General features: G+C 39.6%; 1 protein-coding gene across 9 annotated transcripts in view; it reads left to right on the top strand.

The window, feature by feature from the left end:
- Window positions 1-14685, top strand: part of diaph2 (diaphanous-related formin 2) — a 441980-nt gene that overhangs the window by 154081 nt on the left and 273214 nt on the right. For 7 of the 9 annotated variants that reach the window (XM_048176558.1, XM_048176565.1, XM_048176564.1 and 4 more), the window contains 5 exons: window positions 1343-1461; window positions 2579-2643; window positions 3841-3945; window positions 9040-9102; window positions 12523-12849. In XM_048176558.1, the coding sequence (XP_048032515.1) occupies window positions 1343-1461; window positions 2579-2643; window positions 3841-3945; window positions 9040-9102; window positions 12523-12849 (679 nt within the window). The remainder of the gene's footprint in view (window positions 1-1342; window positions 1462-2578; window positions 2644-3840; window positions 3946-9039; window positions 9103-12522; window positions 12850-14685) is intronic. The other 2 variants (XM_048176563.1, XM_048176562.1) reach the window with 1 other exon arrangement.

Genomic DNA, 14685 nt, shown 5'->3' on the forward strand with positions numbered 1-14685 from the left:
GACGTTTTGGTATTATTTATATACTCTTGTAGCATGTATTGATATTTTGAATTAGCTTTTTATTTTTATATTTTCAGTTTTCAGTTTTAATTTAAGTTTTAGTAATTTACTTTATAATTAAGTTGCAGTAATGCTTTTGTAATATTTCTGTTTAGCTTTAAATAATTTTTATTCAGTTGTAGTTTTAGTAGTTTTAATACTTTATTTCAGTTAGTTGCCAATGTAACAATTTTAAGTTTTATTTTTTTATTTCATTTTATTTATTTTATTTCATTTTATTTATTTATTTTTTTCAATTAATTGAAGCAGTTTTTAATAACAACACTAATCAGGGAGCACCTGAAATCTTCAAGTACACTGATGCTTTCATAGCTGAGTAATGAATAACATCTCTTTCTCACGAGAGCAGCAAAGCAAACTGAAATTTAGATTGTAAAGATAAGCTGAAGGATACTCCCGTTGTTGCGTAATTTATTCACTTGGGCCAGCAAACTGTCATTCATCCATTAGCTTAGATATATTTCCCCACAAATATTGTTTATCAAACAAGAATGTTTGGAGATTAAATAAAATCTAATGCTCTAGAATTAAGTGGCTTTAACTAAGAGTTGTGGTGCAATTATTTAGTACAGGGACATTTTTAAAGTCATGCTTGTTCATTAAAATTCGAAAGCTTGTTTTGTGTCGAGAAGCCAAGAGAAGGGGATGACACATTTCTGGGAGGAAAATTGAATACCTACAAGATACATTCAAGGTCATGCTTGGAACATAATTGTTTGCCACTACGGAGCTTGGCTTAAGTCGACATTGTATTTGTTAAATGTCACTCGCAATTAAAATTGGTAATATAACTTGGAAAAGGTCACACACTAAGCGCCATGGAAGTATCTAGTCCCAGACCCATTTACTCCCCGTCCCGTCATTGTCACCCCTCCAAACACAAGGCCGTGTTTTCCCTGCCATTGTGTGACTAATTACACAGATTACACTGATTAGATTTGCGTCTCAGGTTTTATTGCTGCCCTTAATTGCCAAAGATGATTGCAAATTAGAGAGGGAAGCATGGAGGGCCCGGATGTCAGTTTGTCTTCACCTTGAATGGACAAAGTCACCCAACTGCTCACCCAACGGCTGCATGCTTTGCCGTTAGTGATTGCATTATGTACCGAAGGAAGCCTTAATTTAATGCCGTGAAATACCATTAAAAGATATGTCTTAACAGATGATTTATGAAGAACTGTCCTTACTGGAATGCACGAGGCAGTATTTTATATGAAGTTAACAGCTTTGTCTCTTGTCATATTCTGCCCCCTCAGTTTCGATGTACTCCTTTTTATTACAGGCCTCAGTATTACAAGGTGATCGAGGAGTGTGTGTCCCAGATCGTCCTCCACCGCAGTGGGATGGACCCTGATTTTGCCTACAGGGAGAGACTGGATGTAGACTTCAGTCACCTCATCGGTAAGTCTGAGATTTGGTCTCCTGGGTTTTGCAGAAAACATATTTATGTTATGAACACCACACTAAACCTTTCTGCAGTTCCTCTTAAATTATTATTCATTAGTACAACTCAGCTTTCCAGACTATTACATTCTGTCTCGAACTGCATGGTCATGTGATAAAGTGGCCAGAACATTTCAGAATAAATAAAATGAGTTTCAGGTTTCGGTAACCAGCTTTAGGTAAAAGCGAGTATTGAGTTATATCACTTCAATCAAATCCACAAGAAAGACTTAATGGGATGTCTATGATATGATTACAACAATCTTGCACAGGTTCACACTACAGTCTGTCTAACATAACTGGGAAATCATGCTGCGTTGAGGGAGACACAACTGCAGTTGATAAAAGTTTGCGATTTCCTGGAGTAGATCTAATTATTATTCCCTGGTCCCCATGAGAGCCCTGTCTGAAACACCTGCACTCACCTGACACATAAGATAAGGTACACTCATTATGCATAAATAAAACATTATCTGCAAAACCTGGCTGGCATGTCATGTCTTATAAACGCAACACAACTTCAGCTGTACCGGTTATATTTGCAGTCCTGGACTTTTTCATTTGTTTTTATGATTACATGTTGGTGGGAAAATAAGCATTCATTGCCAGTGGATTTGTCATCCAGTTCTTGGACACCAAATGAGTTAATAAAATAAGGGTGATGTAAATTTTTGTCCTCTTTTTTTGATTCTTTGCCCTCCTTTTGTGTTTTGTCACTAACACTTTCGTAACTTGCCAACAAAGGCTCATTATAAGTTTCCAGACCCATCTGCAGAAACCAAAAAAAAAAAAAAAAAATGTTAGATTTTCTCACTTCTTCACTTACTTTAATGAGTTGAAAACAGATTTTGCGGGGCACCGTTTTTAAATTTACATCTCAAACCTCCAAAACTGAATACAGGGGGGATGAGACACTGACAGGTTCATTTTATTCCTTTCGCTTTTTTGTTCTTTTGATTGCCTTCATTCGGTGTCTGATGTTGAATCTTAAGCATCGTGTTAACAATGCACCATGGAATTTGCATATACTTGTGTTTTGTGTGTTTTCATGTACCCGGCTATTTGTGTATGACAGATCAATGCGTGGATAAAGCCAAAGTAGAAGAGAGTGAGCAGAGAGCAGCTGAATTCTCCAAAAAGGTGAGTTTATTAATCACCCTGGGTGACGCTATTGGTATGCAACCAGGCAGCTGTCACCAAACTTTTCTTCCATGAGTGTTGAGACAGTGCATCGATTGCTCTCACCTGATCAATAGCTGGCAGCGGAGCAACATGATCTGTATCAGTGCAAGTAGAATCAATGCTGATGCTCCAATCTGTAAGCTTGTTGGTGCCATATTGGGAACACTATTTACAGGCAGTTTTAGTGTGTATATATATACGTTTCCTCTGGAGGTTGATAATGATAACACTTGCTGGTGTTGTCAGTGAAGCTAAGAGCTGTATCCCATGATGCTTGAGGGAACACATAGTGTATCCATGCTCTTGCTCAGCTTCCTGCTCAACTCTGCCAAATGTCAGCAAGACATCTGAGGCTTGCAGTTTAATGCCAAAGTAACACAAATACTAAAAGAATCGAGTCTCTTTCACTATGTATGCTCTTGTTTGTGTGTGTACCAGTGTTTTCATGCAGAAATTTTTATTTGTCTATATGTTTGCACATATTTTTTTGTGTATATTTATACTGTCATCTGTTCAAAAGTTTTGGTCATTAAGATTTTTTTTTTAATGCATTTGATCAAAAATGCAGCAAAAACAGTAATAAAACAGTAATATTGTAAACTATTATAACAATTTACAGCTGTTTTCTATTGTAATGCATTTTAAAATGTCATTTATTCCTTTGATGGCAGCCATTCCTCCAGTCTTCAATTTCTTATTATTATCAATGCTAAAAACAGTTGTGCTGTGAAACTGTGGTGCATTTTCAGGATTAGAAAAGGAAAGACTCAAAGAACAGCATTTATTTGAAATTGAAATCTTTGTAACAATATCAAAGTCTACAGTTTACTGTGATTTTTGATCAGCTTAATGCATTCTTGTTGAATAAGTGTTAATAAAAATCGCACTGACCCAAAATTGTTGAACGGTAATATATATGTAAAATATAGATTATTTAGATCAATGCAAATCCATCAACATTATATTGAATATGCATGTGTTAGAGCACTTTATGAGTGAATGAGACCCAGGCATAAGTTGCAGCCATTATAAGCTTAGCTCTGGATCAAGATGACAATGATAGTGAAGGCAGAGAGAGATGGTGAAGGTGTTGATGTATCCTATGGCATCCGCAGATTTACGTTAATGTGTTTGTATGTGTGTTATTGTCTTCAGTTCGATGAGGAGTTTAGCGCACGGCAGGAGGCACAGGCCGAGCTGCAGAAGCACGAGGAGAAAATCAAAGGGCTAGAGACGCAGATCAACTCCCTGCAGGCTCAGGTAACACTTGCACCATAACCTACTATACAAACTCTTCTCTCCAGCACTTTAGGTTCACGAGCAGCCCCGTTGGTATGACCCATTCAGCTGCTCTGCGATCTCAACCCAAGGGTATCGAACACAGGTTAACACTAACGGAAGCTACCGCCGATGCCGTGGCCCATGTGTTCACCTTTAACATGCATAGTTTACCCTTCCGTTGGCACTGATTATATCACAGAACCGATCTGTGTTTTGTTGTATTCTCAGAGGCTTAGAAATCCACAGAGGTTTCTTTTATCTACCCTCATGAGAGCTTGGTGTTTCCCATGTTTCCTTAGAAGAGCCCTTTATCCTTAAGATCCATGAAGTAGCACACCTACTTTTCCGGTTTCCAGGCTGCCTTTCTTTAACTCACAAATATTCTCCAATGGCTATTAAACTACCAGGCATTAAATTATTTGTCTCCATCACAAAAACTTCTTGACGCTAGTGCCTCGGCTCATCAAATGCCCTGGAAAAGACCTATACAAGCACATTAGGATCACTAGTACTTATTTTCTCTGTTGTGAGGTCATATGAAGCAATTGTTTTTCTGTCTGCTTCAAATGGTAATGCAAGTGCTAATGTGGCGGCGAAGAGAAAGACTCTGCTAATTTGGTCAAATTGAAACCTTTTTATCGTTTATCGTGAATGCAGTGGTGCTCTAAGTGGGTATTTTAAGACTTGAGGGATTGTATGATTTAATAAAGGGCCAATCTCCCCCTCAAATTGTTGGATTTGATTTTTCTCAATTGCTCCATCGCAGGCTGTTCCTAGATATTGTATCAACGCTTTGAGGGATTGCGTTACGTCTTTGCCTTTCACATCATCGTTCCTGTCTAGAAAAACCCTCAGTCCTTCACCCGCAAAATGACTGCTATTTCCTACTAAACTCAATTTTAAACATTTTAGATTTTAGTGGTGCCTTGGGACAAAAGAAGTAGCTTGCTTGCTAGCTTATGGAGTTTAATAGGAGAGAAAAAGCACCATTTGTGAAGCGCCATCCACGGCGTAAATAGTTTTCCAGAAACCAAATATATTGCAGTCTGAAAAGCCAGCACTTCGTCTTTCTGTTTACTTACCTCTCAACATCTCCAAGCCCTATTGCCCCCATCTTCCCCCAACAAGCGTCTCCCCACCTCCAAACCGAGATGAGTGACTGTCATTAAGGACCCTGGCAGCTTGGACGACCATTCATTCTCGCAGATTTACCAAATGGGCACATTAGTGGAGGCGGAGCTGGAATGGGTTCCTCCCATTGCAAAGCAGAGCTTCTCAGAGCCCAGCACTTCATTTGTGTGCAGTCCTCGCCCCTGCACTTCGTCTGCCCCGAGAGCCGAATCACTACACGTTACTCACTCTGCCTCCCTCCTTCCCTCAATCTGCCTCGTCCATCACTTTTTCAACTCCTACACATATTCATGAGCCCAGGCCTCTCTGTGCTCTGCTCCTCATCAGTCACCATCATCCCTCCTTTTCTACACTCATTCATGCTGAGCCATATTGCGTGCACCAATGCGGACACTGCAACCCCGTTAATGACTGCTCACCTGCTCTCTTCTGCTTTGCTTTCCTGGACCACAGTGTCATTCGGCTGTTGTTTTTCCCTGGGTGTCCTTCAGTCTTACCCCATGGTGAACTCATTCTCTTTGAAGCTCAGTCATCTCCAGCACATTAACAGGTAGAGAAGCGAAGCAGAGCTCTGGAGACGCATACTCTTTCCAAGCGTGTGCTCTGAAGGAACGTTCAAAGCTTTGGCTCCATAACATTCTCACATCAACAGACTTGTGGTGCTTCTGGTGGATAACATGTAATGCGCTCGCTAAAGAAGCACCAGGATATTAGCATTAAACTGTTGAACTCATCCCGTGGGTGTTTTGGCACATCTGAAAGGGATATAAATTCATAGGTTGTCATGCGCAAAGCTGACAAATTGTATCCTTTATTAGACAGCCGGTGGAGAACTCTTCTCCCGCTGCAGTTTCACAATGTTGTCACCGTGAAAACTGACTTCACTCACCCACACTTCAGCCCACATGCTGACTTCTTGGTCTTTGATGGTCTGGTACAGATGGGAAGTAGAACTTGGTTTCTAAACACATTGTACTGTAAAATTTAATTTTATATATTTTTATACAGTTATTTTTTACATTTTACTTTATTTCAATCTATTTGAAGGGCTAATTAAATCAAAAATGAAATTTCTGTCATTAATTACCCTCATGTCGTTCCAAACCCGTAAGACCTTTGTTCATCTTCAGAACACAAATGAAGACCTTTTTGATGAAATACAAGAGGTGTTTTGTCCTCAGTAGAAAGCAACGAAATGCCCATATTCAAGGTCCAGAAAAGTAGTAAAAACATTGTTAAAATCATCAACATGACTACAGTGGTTCAATTAATGTTATGAAGCGACGAGAATACTTTTGTGCACAAAAAACGAAACAAAAATAACAACTTTATTCAACAAATTTGTCTCTCCCCTACGTTATTTTCATTGCAGTGCTTCCAGGTTCTATGTCAGAATGCGACTCACTATTGGCTGATGCTGTCGCAGGAGCCGGCCAATACTGAGCCGGCGTTCGGACGAAAACTCGGAAGCGCTGAACGGCGTTCAGTTTAATGCCAAAGTAACACAAATACTATGAGTCTATGAGTCTATACTATGAAATACTACGGCGTATGAGTCTGACAGGGTAGAAAATAAATTGTTGAATAAAGTCGTTATTTTTTATTTTAATTTTTTTTGTGCACAAAAAGTATTCTTGACGCTTCATAACATTAAGGTTGAACTACTGTAGTCGCGTTGACTATTTCAATGATGTCTTTAATACCTTTCTGGACCATGAATGATGGTAATTACGTTGCTTTCTATGGGGGATAAAAAGCCCTTGGATTTCATCAAAAATATCTTAATTAGTGTTCCGAAGATGAACTAAACTTTTAATTTCTAATAGCAAAAACACAAAACTACAACCAGGTACTGAAACCTCTCATCTGAATTAATGAACCAAAGGTCACCTCTTCAAAAGCCTGTCTCCATATTTTACCTCTCATTGTCTCTATAATAAGCCTCACTAGGTTACATTATGATGTACATTTTAAGAGTTTTGAGCTGACAAGCACGAATGCCACAATTTTTAACATTATTTTGTGCCATTAGAGTGACCGTGGTTCAAGGACAACAAAGAGATGACAGCAAAGATAAGCTTATCAACAGATTTGCCTTTAACACATAATTGAAGAGAGCCATTATTCAGAGGAAGCAGCGCAACAGCTCATGTGAAAATAATAGTCATCTGGGCTCATCAAAGCTGTGGTATGGAAAATTTCGGACAGACTGAATATGAAATAGAAAGAATAAAATAATAAAAGAGCTTCACACTTTTAATGCATTTATTTTTAAGAGTTGATGAGACTGCATGTATTATTAGGCCTCCCGCTCAGTTGTTCTGCCAAGCCCAGTTTCAAATAAGCATGCAAGCATATTCTTTCTTTTCATGTTGTGGTATTTCCCCTTCTTCATTTGACTTCAGTCATGTTAACGCCAACAAAGTGCAACATTTCTACAGTGTTCTCTTCCTCAACGCCCCCTCCCCCCAACCTCCCTCTTGACCACTCAACAGAAAAAGAATAGAGTCAGAGGTGAGGAATTGAACAGTATCTCACTAAATAATTCAGAACTCAAGCGATACTGAGGGAGAAATCTTTTACAGCACCCTGATAGGTTTCAGAAAGATCTGCGGTCAGCTGTCTGTACCAACATGGGACTCGTAACATTGCAGTACAGCGCAGCGCAGGGATGGGCCGGTGTCTTATTGCTGCTGCTGGGCCAGATTTGCCAAAGAGTATGTCGGAAATGATAGCATGACACTGCACTTGAATCATGGAGCTGATTGTCATGTACTCCTCGTTGTTGTAATGGTCAGAATCAGGGGACACAGCTTGACCATTCACCTTTACAGGCTGATTCTTTTGAGATGCAGCATGTATGTGCCATCCCTCTCTCTTTCTCTTTGAGGAATCTATCACACAGAGTATGCTGCTGTTCTTCTTGACAACGTTCAGTGTGTTGGCTGATGTTCTGCCCTTTACATCTTCAAAAATAAATAAAGATAAAAAACTAAGCTTACTAAACACTACAAGCAAGGACAGCATTTCAAATATGATCAAAGGTTGTGTTGTCTTCTTTTTTCAGCAGTCTTCACCATGGAAGTATCCGCTTTTGTTTTCCATTACATGTCTTTAATATTTGATTCCGCCCTACATGCAATATGGGGAAAATTACACCATATAAGTGTATTTCAGAAGCAGTGGAGTATGCTTCCTCTGAATGAAAAGAGGCTGTTAAGATGTTATTTTTTCCCTTTTTCTTTTTTTTTTTTTTTTTTTTTTTTTAAGCGGCTTCTCATAGTGGGTTCAAAGTGGGAGCGAAGCATCGCTGATGTTTGAGCAAACTTCATTGGCCGCATCATAAAACAGTGAAATGATGGGAAGGACTTGAAAGAACAGGATTCTAGAAGCAACTCTAAAAGATACAAAGTTGCATTTACTGCGCAACAACCAATTTACTGCATTGTTGTCTGTTGCGTCTTGAACTTTCCTTTGAAATGGATGTTATTGAAACAAAAGGATCATGGAAATGACTGGAGCCAATAGAGTTTTTTTATCAATCAAGGGAGCTGAAAAAGTGGGTGGGCACTGTTACGCTCTGCTGTGACTGGTATTAGAACTAAGTAAGGAAGTTTAATGATGTTCTTAATTTGTGAATTCACTTAGTGAAAACCTTTCTGTAGTGAGAAGCTCACAACAACCACTAATGAACCCCTTTATTACTTTATTCGTAGGCAAACACAATGTTTTGATAATGTTCAGGTAGGCTGCTTTCATCCAATTTCTTGTTGTCCTCAAGTGTTACTGCCACGTGGCCTTCAGTAAAGTTGGCAGTTGGCTTTTTTTTTTCTTTTTTTTTTTTTTTTACTAATCTCCTTTTCCAGCTATGGGATCTCTGTCTTTGCCTTACTGTTGCTCTGTCTGTCTGTGTATGTGTCTGTCTGTCCCTCACCTGTCCAGTTGACTAGTGAGAGAGACAAGCTAAGAGAGGCAGAGAAAAGCATCAGCGAAAGAAACAGCAAGGTGGGTGTTCAACCTCCCCTTCCCTTCCCAGCATGCAAAACGCAGCCACCTGCCTGCATCTTTGAAAATCTGCATTTTTTTGTACCTTCTAACAGGTTGATCAAAGCTGTTACCCCTCAGTGATCAGCCAGAGCCTTGATTTTCTGTATTGTCTCAAGACTCTCAACAGATGCTGTGCAATCATTCATTACAAATGCATGCTACGCAATTAGGACATAATCCTTCCCACATACCCAGCATATAAACAGCTTGTGATGGTGGATCCTACCAAATAGAATATCTATACTGTGAACTAGAATATTATCACAGACACTAGCAAGTATATGAAGCAAGTAGTTTGTTTGTTCCCTGGGAATCAAACACTTATTTTGGAGTTGCTAGCATAGTTCTCTTCCACTTAAACTACAGGAACATGATTGAGTAGGCTAACAGAGCCCGTTCCAGCTTGAAGGGGGGAAATGAAACCCATTCTTCCATTTAACAAGAGTATTGTAAGACTCAGTAGTAACCCAATCTAATTTAATTTTCCTCTTGCTCATCAGAGATGAGATTGGGATGGTTTAATTGTGTGTTAGTCCTAGTTAATTACCCAAACTGTGAACTGTTTCTACCAAGAGTGCCCTCCCACCCGTTGAGAGTGTAAATGGATACTTTCCCCCTTGATATTCTCCTGTCCATATAGAACAGATAGTTTCAGACATGCCAACTTTCTAATTAGTGCAGCTAAACAGTATAGAGATGGCCAACAAGTCCAGGTCAGTGGCCAGCTTAGACCTTTAGCAGTCCAGACTTTTAGGAAGTAAATTGCTTTTTAAAACAAGATATAAAGCCAAAATGAAACCATAGGGGGAAATGAGCTTTAAATGAAACATTTTCCTGTATAAAATGTGTTTTTGTTGTAAAATTGGACTAAATGATGGATATTTCTAAAAGAGAATAAGGTGTATGGCTAGAGAAAATTGTGTGCCGGAGGCTGATTAGCATTCCAGAAATGTGGCTGGAGGGTCTGCATCGCGCCACAAGCTGCCACAGAGGGCCAAAGCGATGCGGAAATGACGGTGCTCTAATTTAGCAGCTAATTTGCTTGCCATTCTCTTGTATTAAACTTAAGAGAGAAAATGGGTCACAACGGGCCGGAGATTGACAGATGCATAATCATGGGACAGGGTACTCGTCAAGGGACCTCAGCTTCCTGCATGATGCTTCTACACCTTTTTAATTTCCCTTCTAATAAACAATCCACTGCCTGCATTGTGTAATCAAACACTCGGTAATGCATATAAAAATGTGGCTCGACGCATATCATTCTCCTAATCAACTGAACTGAGGTAGGAGCGCGGAGAAGGGAATTGCTTTAGAAAATGAGAAACTTTTTCACTAAGCTGTGATGAGAATGAGGCACAACGTAAGTTTTCAGAAAGAGGAGGAAAAAAAGAGAAAAAAAATTGGTTCGTAATCATCCAAAGGTCAAGTCATATCTGGGCTATTGGGACTTCTAATTGAAGCATTTGCATATCATTTGTTGCTAAAGAGACTGGCCCACCCTTTATCAATGATTTAAAATACCTGTTTATTCTGTTGCAAGCAGAGCAGGGCTGATTTGTCAGGACATTTACTGCTCTCAGTCTTATCAGTTACTGGATGAATTGAGCCCTGATTCCTCCATAATGGCTTCTCTTCCTGGAGACGATCTCGTGAACTTCAGTTATCTTACCAGGAAAGAACAAAAATGTCCTATAAAGAAAAAGAAACACGCATTTGCTTAAAAACCCTATGGGTTGTCGCTCAAGGTTAAGGATCTAAAGGATGGAGCAGAGAGGTCGACTGCCTGCCGCCACCAGTTGCATGAGTGTTCAAGCCCGATTACTCTTCTCATTACTGCTAAAGGTTCAGGTGGCTGCATTCTATTCATACGCTCAATCTATTAGCAAATTACAGAGGCAATTTACATGTTAATCAAGTCTAATGGTTTACTCTCATCTGTTATGCTTTATGATTAAACGAGATGAATCAGTCTACACAAAGTGCTTTCCATATTTCATCCCCAAACAAATATCGATACTGTCATCTTGTCATTCAGTGTAATCACAGTTAAGTATGTTCCATACGGAACAAATGAATGCTTATGTCATTATGGCTTAAAAACAATAACAGATGATCATCATAAACTTCACCATGTTTGTTTCTTTTTGAGTTATGCCCTCAGTGTCAGGCGCTTTTTCATTCTCTACTGCTAATCTGAATCTGAAATGGCTTTTAAATTGTGTGTGTATGTGTGTGAGTGAGTCATGCTTACAGGAATGCTACGAGACCCATAGACGATGGTTATATCATGCTGCTGTATAAGGTTACCCAGAGTTAAACTTTATCCCAGCTTCTTTATCTCAATGTTTTGTTTTCTGTGTACTGAACATTTGCTACAATAGGGTCCACAATTAACCTGTGCATGCATGCATGTGTGCATTCATTCATTCATTCATTCATTCACATTGAGTTCTAGATAAAAATATCCTAGTTAGCCTTTTGATGATAAATTAATAACTCAGTAATGTTCTTATGCTAAAATATTGTGACGTTTTCTTTAGTAGATGGTTCGTATGTTGTTGTTTTTTTCAGAAAATGATTTTAATTGCTCACCAAATCCAATTTCTACTCACGTTTGGCACTGGGCGAGTGTTCATTTTGGATTCTGGATGAAACAGTCCTCCGGTGTCAACCCAGAACACCCTTCCATCACATACATGCACAGACACACACATTCACTTCACCACTTGTGCAACACTTGTCAAATTGCTCCTTTGAGAGCCCAATCACTTGACACGTGTGTACATTCCAGAAGAATCTTCCGGTCACATCGACTGACCTGTCGTTTATTTATTTACATATTCAGTGTGACTACCTGCCCCCCAGGAATTGCCGTGTCCCAGTTTCCCCAGTGAGAGAATCAGACGGTGGGCTCAGGCTCCTCTGAGCGCTGGCCCCTGTTTGGCTCTCAGGAGGTGGAGCTCTGCGCTAGACGGGCAGATGCTCAGTGCTGCTGAGGGAACTGGTGCCCGGAGGGAAGGCCACAGAGGCCCCAAGTCATCCATCTGCTTTTATCAACTCTTATTTAATGCATGCAAGGAGCCCCTCCATCCCCATCACCCCCTGCCCCCCTCTCACTTTCTCTGAATTTTAGACTTGTTTTAATGCACTCTCCTAAGATTGTTAAGTCAGCTGCTGTAAACACTGTCTTTTATCCTCCACTTGCCTTTGCCCTTGTCTCACCCACTAGTTCTGATGGGATAAAACATGTAATGGTGATAAAAGCATGGGCCTTTGGGTGTAGAGGCTGAACGGGAGTGGTTGAGGTGAATGTTTGGCTCACGGTGTCGTAAGATGCCCTTTTCTTGTCTCTCACCCTTTGTAATCCCTTCACAGGTTGCAGCAGGACCTGGAGCAGCCGGTGGCATTCCTCCACCACCACCAGGTGGCATTGCACCTCCTCCTCCACCACCCCCTCCACCGCCCCCAAGTGGAGGTATGCCACCTCCTCCACCTCCTCCTCTACCTGCATCTATGGGACCTCCTCCTCCTCCACCTCCACCAGGCTGCGGACCTCCACCTCCCCCTCCACCTCCTGGAGGAGGCCCACCCCCACCTCCCGGTATGGCTCCTCCTCCGCTCATTGTCCAGCTGCCTTATGGGCTGGTGCCCAAGAAGACCTACAAACCTGAGAGCGTCATGAAGCGGGTGAACTGGTCCAAGGTAAGAAAGACAAAGACACTAATGAAGCTTGAGCGATTTAAAAACACATGTGTTCTGACAACCGAATAACACACTCCAAGGTCAGTAGTAAATTGCAAATAGTGGCAGTAATTTAGCCTTCCCAGCGTGTAAGAGGAAGACGAGAAGAAAGGATGAAAAAGAGAGTGTGACTTTTTCAGTGGGAGTTGATGGTCCAAAGCCTACGAGTACATGCAGCTTATTAAAAAGAGCGTTGAGCCGTGAGACTCACGACTCTCCACTCTGCCTTCCTTTCAAGATATCGGGCCGTAAACTATTTCATTAGCTCAAGTGCCCTTGCATACACATTCTGTCTGTAATTGAATACATTTCTGAGTTAAAATGAAACAAAACAAAAATACATAAAACAATATTGAGTAATCCTCCAATTTCAATTTCTATGGGTCAACTTCTTCATGTTGTCTTTTTCCTTTTAACTCTCAATCATTAATTTACCCATCGCCTTGGGAACTTTCACAGTCTGAAAACTGGGTTAATTTTTTTGTTACTTTTTCATGCTTATGCTCGACCCTGTCTTTAACTCCTTTATGTGTCTGTGCAGAGATGATAGACTCCTCCACAAAAAGCAGAGTCATATAAAAAGAAAAAGTAAGAAATCTCAGTAAGAAACTCAATTAGCAATCATACATGCATAGTATAAATCAGGGCCACTCATCTCTGAAAAGCTCAAGAGCCACAAAGGAGGATCCATTTAGCCCCAAGGGCAACACATTTCTGTGGTAATGCTTTTATATTTATGAGGCTGACTTTGTGTGGTTTGCAGTATAGGCAAATTACTGTGAGTTTTATTATATTGTATATTTTCCATATTGAATAAAATATTTATACATCAAAATAAATGTTTATGCTCACTAAAGCTGCATTTGTTTGATCAAAAATACAGTAAAACAGTAGTGAATGTGAAATATTATTACAATCTAAAATAACTGCTTTCTATTTTAATTTATTTAAATATGTAATTTATTCAAGGCAAAGTGAATCCTTGTGAAATCATTTTAATATGTTAATTTGATGCATTTCTTGATGCATGAAGCATTTCTTGTTATCACAGATGTAAAACATTTTGTGCTGCTTAATATTTTTGTAAAAACAATTAAAAGATTATTTTACTGTCACTTTTGATCAATCTATTGAATCCTTGCTGAATAAAGACAAAAAAAAAAAAAAAACTAACTGACCCCAAACTTTTAAATGATTGTGTGTGTGTGTGTGTGTGTGTATGTGTGAACGTGTGCATATATAATTAGTGAATTAAATAATTTACTAATGAGTTAGTCATTTTAGTATCTCATTTGATTATTTTCATTGTTTATTTTGATTTATTTAATTTTATTATTTGCTTATTCTTATTTGGAACTTGATAGACTCAAATATAAATATGACAGGATTAGCCATGTTTGAAGTAGCTGATGTATAGCTGAGTCGATAAAATAGTATAGTAAAATATTAGAAATTTAAATATGTGCTTATCGTTTATTGACATACGTCAAGGTGATGTCATGCATGGTTTCGCTGAGATCTCTGAGGTGTCATTATGCTGATGTGTTGGTGATAGGTAATGGAGAGAGTGAGAGAGGATGAAAATGAGAATGCTAATCAGTTTGTATCTTGCTATTTTAAATCACCCACTGGAGGCCCCTCCATCTTTCACAACATAGGAAGATAACAGCCAGACAGTAAAAGCAGCCGGCAGCAGTAAAGTCGGGAAACACTCCAGCCCCTGCACTCCTCCCAATCTTTCCCTAAAGCATGTAACGGACTTTCAAATAGCCACATCGGAGATTATTGCCTGGAGGT

The sequence above is a fragment of the Megalobrama amblycephala genome, linkage group LG23 (assembly GCF_018812025.1).
Source record: "Megalobrama amblycephala isolate DHTTF-2021 linkage group LG23, ASM1881202v1, whole genome shotgun sequence".
NCBI lineage: Eukaryota > Metazoa > Chordata > Actinopteri > Cypriniformes > Xenocyprididae > Megalobrama > Megalobrama amblycephala.